General features: G+C 52.9%; 1 protein-coding gene across 2 annotated transcripts in view; it reads left to right on the top strand.

The window, feature by feature from the left end:
• The first annotated feature begins 260 nt into the window (after positions 1-260).
• RCC2 (regulator of chromosome condensation 2) overlaps positions 261-8,672 on the top strand; it is a 33,335-nt gene continuing 24,923 nt past the window's right edge. The window contains exons 1-3 of one of the 2 annotated variants that reach the window (XM_049878071.1): positions 261-422; positions 1,476-1,771; positions 7,595-7,688. In XM_049878071.1, the coding sequence (XP_049734028.1) occupies positions 1,484-1,771; positions 7,595-7,688 (382 nt within the window). In that variant the 5' untranslated portion in view covers positions 261-422; positions 1,476-1,483. Of the gene's footprint in view, positions 423-1,339; positions 1,772-7,594; positions 7,689-8,672 lie in introns of those variants that run through there. The other variant, XM_049878072.1, reaches the window with a different exon arrangement.

Here is an 8,672-nt window from a genome sequence, read left to right as displayed (position 1 = left end):
AATCCTGTGACGCGCAGGACATGCTGGCTGGCAAGCCAAGGCGCGCTCCGGGACCGGTGAAGCGCGCGGCCCCGAGGAGCGTGCAGTCTGGCGGCGTGGCGCACGGCGCCTGGCGCAGGCCCGGGTGGACTGGGCCACCTCGCAGGCGGGGGCGGGGGTGCCGGGGTCCGCCGGCCGACAGGGGGAGCGCGCGCCCCGGGTCCTGCGCCGCCCGCCCCGCCGCGCGCTCGCTTGCCGCCCGGCGGCACATGTGTTTCTGTTTTGTGTTGTAGCATTTGTTCTGGAAGCTCGTATTTACATTTTAAGTATATCTGGTGAGTGGGCAGGAGCCTTCGTCTGGGCCGGAAAAGAAAGCAAGCTCTCCGGCCCGTCTTGTAGTCGCTCCTCTTCCTTTCTCTCTCCGATTTCATCACTCCGACGAGGTAGGGGCTGAAAATCTACAGCGATCAGTTTGCGGGGTTTGGGAAAGTTTTTTTTTTTTTTTTCGCCTTTCAAGGAGAAAAGGTAAAAAAAAAAAAAAAAAACCTGGGGAAGGGGGGCTGGGGGATTGAATGAATAAAAAGGGGAAGGAAGGCGGATCCACGTGGTTTAATCGGAGACAGACAGAGATCCCATTGTTCAAAATCGATTAAAAAAAAAAAAAAGGCAGACAAGGCGATAGCGAGGGGACGCTGGGGGGAAACTAGCCGCGGAGTGGGGCACTTTGCAGCCCTGACCGGGGAGATCTGGCCGGGTCGCACATTCGGGCAGGGGGTCGGGAGAGAGTTGGACACCATTAAAGTTTATCTTTTCCATCTGCGCGAGCAGGTGTTTGGGGCTGGGGGGCGGCTTTATTCTGGGATCTCCCCTCTTTGCTCCCCGGGGCAGCCCGCCGCCCAAGAATTCGGCTAATTAGAGCCTGACGTCGGAACCCCAGGGACGGGACAAAATTTGGGGCTCGGGCCTGCGCGGGGAGGGCGGAGAGAATTGCATTTAATTGAGTGGGCTGGGAACGGGGGCGCGGAGACAAAAGCAGCAGGTGGGGCGGCCGAGGAGGAGGGAGCTCCTTTACAACGGAGGTGCCAAAAGGGGCTCTTTAAAGTGTCTCGAAGCTGTATTAAATTTGGAGGATCGGGGGCTCCTTTTCCTTTACTTTTTTGGCCACCGGCTTGCAATTGTGATGCGATGTAGGCAAACCTAACTTGATGATGGGCCGGAGTAGCAGTGGGGGGAGGGAGTCTCTTTTTTTTTCCTCCTCTAAAGGGATTGCAATTTGGGATTTCGGCTCTCGTACGGGATTCCCCCGAGGAGCCGGCCGGAGCCGAGGGAGGGGCGCGATTTCCTCTCCCAACTAGCCCCCTCTCCGCCCACACGCGGCCGCCACTTTGGGGCGGGCAGGGGAGGAAGTGGAGGCCGGGTGGCTCGTCTCCGCTCCCCTCCCCCCGCGCAGTTTATAACCCGTCCATTGTGCGCCGCTGCCCCGTGTCTCCCTCCAGCCGCGACGATGCCCAGGAAGAAGGCGGCGGCGGCGGCCTGGGAAGAGCCGAGGTCGGGCAACGGCACGGCTCGCGCCGGGCCCAGGAAGCGCGGTGGCCCGGCGGGCAGGAAGCGCGAGCGGCCCGAGCGCTGCAGTAGCAGCAGCGGCGGTGGCAGCAGCGGCGACGAGGACGGTCTGGAGCTCGACGGGGCCCCCGGCGGGGGCAAGCGCGCGGCGCGGCCAGCAACGGCGGCGGGCAAGGCAGGCGGCGCGGCAGTGGTCATCACCGAGCCCGAGCACACCAAGGAGCGCGTCGTGAGTGCGGTCCCTAGCGCGGGGCTGGGGACGGGGCGGGCGGAGGGGCCGCGTCCCTGGAGGGTGGAGGGGGACCCCGGTGCAGGGAGAGCGAGGCGCAGGCTCGGGCCGGGGGCGGCCTGCGCGCGCTCCTTCTGGGCGGCCCGGCCGGCGCAGGCCGCGGGGCTGAATCATCGCCGCCTCCGCACAACAAAAGGGCTCGGGCCGGGGGCGGGCGCGGGCCGCGGCCTATCCAGACCCCGCTGGCGCGCGAGCGGTTAGTCGTTGGGGCGCGCGCCCCGGGCTCCCCGCGGCGGGGGAGGGGCGGTCGGAGCCCGCGCAAGGGGGTCATGGCCCCGCCCCCGGCGCCGCTCGGAGCCGACTCCTTCCTCCTCCCCTCCCCCTCCCCGCCCCGCAAGGGAGACTTTCTTAAGTTCGCTCCGGCCCGAGGAGGGGACGGGCGGCTGCGAGGAACGGCGAGCGGCGTTGCCAGCCTTCGGTGGCCTCCCGCGCCCCGCCGCCGCTCGTCTGCCCGGGCGCCACCAGGGAGGGGGCTGCCGGTGCTCTGCGGGGAGCGGCGGTTTGCGCCCGGGCTTTGAGGTTCCCGCCGCCTCGGCTCCGGCGCCCTGGGGGGGCGGGGCCTGGCGACCGCCGCGCATGCCCTGTGCGGCCCTGCGCTGTCTCGCGCCGCCGAGGAGGCGGGGGCTGCCGGCTCCGGGCGGGTGCGAGGGCGCATGCTCGGGAGAGCCCTCTCCCCCTCCCCGGAGGTCGGGGAAGTGCCCCCCAGCCCCTCGACTGAGAGGTGTGTGGGCTTTGTTGGCTGTCTCTGGGCTTGGGGGGTGGTGGTGGTGGGGAGGGGGCTTGGTGCGGCAGAGCCCGCCAGTGGAGAAGCATGTCCCGTGATCTGAATGGACGCGAATTAGTTCCTGAGTGTTGGGCCTTCAATTAAGGTCGTGACCTGCTCAACCTTTGTGTCTGCAAAACCCTTCTTTCACAGTTGCAGCTCTTAACCTAGGCTCTTAGATCTCTCCCCGCAAACTTTTTGCTAGTTTGGTGTGAGACGTGCTTTCGGGGAGAGGATCAAAGCTTTCACCAAACTCTCCGATAGCTCTGCAAAAGAGTGAGAACTTCCACTTAGGGTCTAAAGTCTGACACTGTGGAGAGATCTCTTTCTCCCGGTTAAGTATCCTCCAAACGGTGGTTAAGGGTTAACAGTACCAGAGTTCTTTCCCCTAGAGTAGCTCAGGCCATGTTTTAGTGGTGAAAGCAGTACACTTTCTACATCCGCCTCGTAGATGAGGAAATGGGGGGCATGTCCAAGATCACATGGAACCAGATTTCCAGATGGCTCAGGCTTTCTGATGTTATTCTTCACGCCTTTGTCAATTCTGTACGTAAAGATGTTTTATAACTGTCTTCTGGTGAAAGGGTAGATAGAAGAGGAGAGTGAAGTGAGGGACAGCTGGGGGAACCTGACATGTCCTACTGTCAGAGGTCTTGCCAGGGTCTTGGACCCAGCCAGCGCTAGGGAAATGGCCAGAGTATTGAGAAACTGAAACATGGGAACAGCTTTCCTTTGAAGTTCACTGTCCAAGGCTCCAGGCATTTCCTTTCCAATCACAGTGTGTTTGGAGAAAAGAAAAGCCAGGTGGGCTTCTGCCTCTTACATTTTATTTTGAGTGAGTTTCCAAAACCAAGGTTCAGTGTTTGCATATCCAGTCCCACAGTTGTCATCTCCAGTGCTCCGGTCACCCTGTTAGGCAGTGGGTTCTGTTGTTGGGAAGGAAGAAATTCCCACCTCAATGCTGAGATTCACCCAAGAACTTAGTCACAGAGGAGTGGGCAAGGACAGCAGGATCTCCAGCCTGCCCCTGTCCCCGCCAGCAGTGCATTAAGCCAGCTTCTTTGATGGAAATGACACTTGGTTTGTCTTTCTGGAAGAGGCCATTGCTCCCATGAGAAGACAGCAGCAGTCTATTGGAATCTGTGTTTATTTTATATTTAATTTATATCTTTTAAGTTTTATTTATGTATTTGTACTTATCTCCATTCTCTTTTAAAAAAACTAGAGGACCTTTTAAGCTATTTCCTTTGGGATGGTCTGCACACCATACTAGGGAGTTACACAGCTGGAGTCTCAGTGTCAAGGAGACTATGATATATGAAGGTCTAGCAAATGATGCTCTTTTATGCCTTGTGAGAAGTGCACATTATAAGCTTTTAAGTTTTCATTAGCATAGATTGAGTTAGAGTTCAGAGTTTGGGGCCTTTCCACAGGTTTAGCATCACCACCCTTGTCTCACCTTGGTCTCTGGCCAGCTATCCCTGGCCTAGGTTTTGGCCTCCAATGGAAGCGCAAGGTCTCCCCCTGTTGAGCAGTTCCTGGGGATCCTGTCTGCTGCCACAGGCTGGTGGCAGTTCTTAGTTTGTTTCAGAAAGAGCCCTTTCACCAAGAGTTTTGCAAGCCTTGCCACTGTTCAGGGTTGCTTGAAGGAGGTTTGTGTGAGAGCAGCTGCCGAGAGTTGTCTAAAACCATGTTGCTTTCAGTTAACTCAAAGCTGCAGGTGCTGAGCTTGTGAAAGATGAACCCAGCACTTTCACTGTTGACAGGAGAGTTGCCTTGAGTCGGAGATGTATACTTACTTGTATAGAACATTCTTAGGATTTCAGTCTCAGAAAGTGGTCTGAGGACCCCGGGTTTATGTATAGTTATGTCAGATGAGTATTTTATGATTGTCTAGGGTTGGGTTAGCCCGAATTCCATGTGAACTTCACACTCCTATAGGTAAAGCAGCATTGTAGGATTTTACAAAACAGTGACTATTGCAAGCTGGAAATCATGTGTCTTTGTCATTTTCCCAGTCTTGGGCTGCCAGGGTCTGTGGACCCTGAGACAAACCGTCCAATCTAAAAAGACCAAATAAACAAAACTGGAAACTGAGCTTTCGAAGTCTGTTTCAGTTGATAGCCCATTAGGGAATTTGTTGTTGCCGGCATTTCTCTGAGCAGTTCTCCCTGTTTGGAGCGCAGCAGTCTTCTAAATGGATGTATGTTAAAAGGTTGACTCTCAGCCTTGTAAACATGTTCCTTGCACTCAGGCAGTAATTCAGGAATCGCTCTGGACCAGAAACCCCATTCTGTTGATTGAAGAAGCTCGGTGCATTTTCCTGCCATTGGTGTTCATCTCAGCTCCGGTTACGTGACCAGGTTGTTGGGAGGCAGCAAGGTGAAATGAAGCTCTCCCATCCTGTTGGGTGGAATGCGTTTTCAGGCTTTTCTGCTACGCGGCCTTTAGACACAAGCAATATCACGGGCACTGAATTCATCCAAAAACAATCTTCAGTCCCATCAGCGAAGGCTTGTTTACACTCTGGAGGTTTGTGTAACCTGACGTCCACGCAGTGGCAACCCCTCTAGACGGAGTCAGGTGGGCATCAGGGGCTCTTCGTGAGATGGGAATCACAGGTATAACGAAGAACCAAGAGCCAAGGTTGTGATTTAAGGGGTGTTAGTAACTCTATTAATTTTTTCTTTCATATAAATTGAAAGGAAGAATTAAATAGTGGAGATATAAAGAGTAAACAGTGTACAGATAATGCCCATGAAATACAGTTATCTCCATCTAAAGTTTAAGTTTTTGTGCCCATGATGTAAAAACGTGGGTAAAACAATAGTTAACACCCTTCATTGGACTTGGACCACTGTCAAAGCTGAGCTGGAGTAAACTCGGTGTACTAAGGTTTTCTACAAATATCATTATCTAAATGGCTGGATTTTTAAAAATAAATTCTTTGTTGGCTTGGTGGGCCAGTACCCACAGGTCCTTGCCCACTCATACCAATAGGCATCTGCATGTCAGAGAAGAAACCCCATGCCCAAGGAGGCTGCAGCATGTCCTAGCAGTCTGGACCGAGCTCAAGCCCTCTTTCCAGCCTGCTTCATCCTCACCACTAGCTACGTGTCCGGCCCTGGTGGTGTCTTCCTGTAGTGATGCATCTCCCTGTTCAGCGGTTTAAGCATCTCAGCGGTGAATGTTGAACAGTTACTCTTGAACCCTGTTGTCTGTCTGAGCAGGGAGAACTGCTGGGTGCAGGGATGCTGCCTGGCCTGCCAGTGCTCTTTCCCATCTCTCCTGGCCTGGCAGCTTTATCCCCTTCCTGTGTCTCTGCTGCTGCCTCCACACTGGCCCGAGGGATAGTGGAGAGCAAGTCAGCTACATGGGCAGAGAACCTTCCTTCCATGGAACCCAGTTCCTTTGTGGGCCTTTCCTTCCACGGGGAAATTGACTGAGCTGACTGACTGCTTTTCCTCTTCCTCGGCAGATCTGTAGAATGTTCCTGCCGGGCCTGCCAGTTAAACAAAGAGGGGAGATAGATAACCAGGGGAAACTAGGCTGCGAGTCAAGTAATCTGAGTCTATGGGTGCCGCCAGGGTTGAACTACCCTCTGATGAAGGTCATTCGCTAAATAATTTAAATTGTGGCGAAGTCCTTCTTGATTCCAGTGCTGTTTCATTTCTCCTTTTCGTGCTGACTTCAGGCTGTGCGCCTGTAGATGGACCCTCTTCCTCCTGCCGCGTGGCCTATTGGGAGCTATCCTGTGGGAGCTGCCTGTAACGGCAGGTTTGGGTTGTGTAAAGGTCTGGAATTCATTCATTCATTGGGAAGATGCATTCGTTTTAAAAATGCGTGAACTGTATTGCCCAAACGTTCCGGGCCAGGGCGGTCACCGTGTAGAGGTTAGAATGAGTGAATTTGGAGTCTTCCAAGAGCAGTTCTGTAAACAAGCTAATCTCTTTTCTTTTAATATCCTGGGATGGTGATGTTGAAAAAGATGAAAGCAGAACGGGAAGTTCATGCTTTCCTTCCTATTGTGGAGCTGAGTAGCTAATTGAGGATTGAATCTTTGACTAGCAATTTACTTTAAAAAATGTCTTTGGACATTTAAAAAAAAATACAGTGCTGAAAATATTATGAATACCACCTGAAATTGGCCAGAAGCCTTTTTAAATGACACACTCCCATCGAAGGTTTGAGAGCCTGTGCCCCTAATGACTTGTATGTTGTGAGATTGATACCTGAGGTGAATCGAATTCACTGGCTGTAGTCTCTCTCTTGTAGGTCTGAGCCCCCAGCCTGGGAATTCCCTCATTTCTCTCACTGATTGCCCAGCCAGCAGGGAGGCTGAGCCCATCTCAGGCCTCCTGTGTCTTAATCCCACCCCTACGGAAGCCTCATGCCCCCTTTTTCTTCTGTCCCTCCAATGTAGAAATGGAACCCAGCTGTCTACGGTTTCCCCTCCTGATCCCAGCAAAGGTTCTTGGCACAGTGGGCAGCAAACGGAGGGATGACAGGAAAGGGGATGATGCGATATTACTCTGCAGAAATCATGTGGGCTCCTAAGGGCTGGATTCCGTGTGTGGAATGCGGTGTTGGCAGTGGACAGACGATCTGGCCCCAAGGATGATCCAGTCTTAATTCTCCACGTGATGCACAAGGCTTCCTGTGAATACCTGTATAAGTCTGTGCAGAGCGGAGGGAGGGAAGGAAGGTGATGTGGCTTATGTTTTAGGTTTTGCAAAAGATATACCAAAGAGAAATCACAGAATAAAAATGAGCCCTGGGCATAACAAACAAATTGCTGTGGGCAGGTTTGAGATTGCGCACGTTGAAGCGAGGCAGCGGGGCCAGTGATTGCATTGAGCCCTCTGCCGATTGCGTTGAGCTGCTAGGTGGAAGAGCTAACAATGAATTATTTTTGCTTTCTTACTGTGGTTGGAGAGCCTTGGAAAGCTCAAAGCAGCATTACAAGCTAATTCGTTTTCCTTCTTTCTCTGTCTCTGTAGAAACTTGAAGGGTCTAAGTGCAAAGGGCAGCTTTTGATTTTTGGGGCGACCAACTGGGACTTGATTGGTCGAAAAGAAGTGCCTAAACAACAAGGTATGAAAAACTGTTTTTTTTTTTTTTTTAATCTAAGTAGCTACAGTTTATTGAGTGCTTCTTATGTACTGGGTGCTTGGCTTACAGCATCCGAGGTGATTCTGGTAACCACCTGCTAGGTAGGTATTCTCTCCTTTTAAACCAGGAAAGCAGAGTTCAGAGGGGTCGAGTGACTTGGCGAGGGCCACCCAACCACTAGAGTGATGGAGCTGGGATTGAACCGTGGGTCTTATGCAAGTCTCTGGTTTAACAATTCTGCCTTTAAAAAACCAAATGCATTAAGATTAAACAGAAAAAATATAAATAGGAGCCTCAAATAAATGGCCTCCTCATCAACACCTTTTTTCATCTTCCTTTTTACGTCACTTAATTTCATTAAAATCAGGAGGCTGGTCCTGGGAGATGATGCCACAAGCACATTGCTTTGCAGGCTGCTTGATTGCTTTAGGACCTGGTTTGACAGAACAAGTAACAGTCCAAGGAGAGAGGGGGAGAGCACAGAGGTCCTGAGAAGTAACTCTTGTCTCCAGTGGCTATTAGAAAATAGGTGTCTCTTCTCTGGAGAATACTGGCCCATCCAAGAGAAGGCTGGCACAGTGCCACATTTTATGGCATCTTGATTTCATTTGGAAAGCTTCCCAACATCCTTTCAAACGTGGCTTTGTCCAGCGAACAAATATTTGCACACTGCCACTCCCTAGCGCCTCAGAGCAGGGGCAGCTAAGATCGTCGTATTCCATGTAAAGAGCAGGAGTTTCAGCAGTGCCCTGGCCCACCTGAGTTAGAAGTGGGGTAACAGCTGTTTTCCCTGTCATGGAAAATGCCCAGCCTTCAGGACCAAGCTGTAAAGGGCTGATTCCACAGGGTAGCGAGTGCTAGTGTGCCCTCCCGGGCTGTGATCACAAGCCTTGTTTATGGAACAACACATCTGCCTGTGCTGGGTTGCATCATTTCTCACAGCTGCTTTTGAGATGAGTGGCCCAC

Source organism: Elephas maximus, chromosome 3 (genome assembly GCF_024166365.1).
Source record: "Elephas maximus indicus isolate mEleMax1 chromosome 3, mEleMax1 primary haplotype, whole genome shotgun sequence".
Lineage (NCBI taxonomy): Eukaryota > Metazoa > Chordata > Mammalia > Proboscidea > Elephantidae > Elephas > Elephas maximus.
Note: the sequence above shows the minus strand (reverse complement) of the source record. Positions and strands in the feature narration are given on the sequence as shown.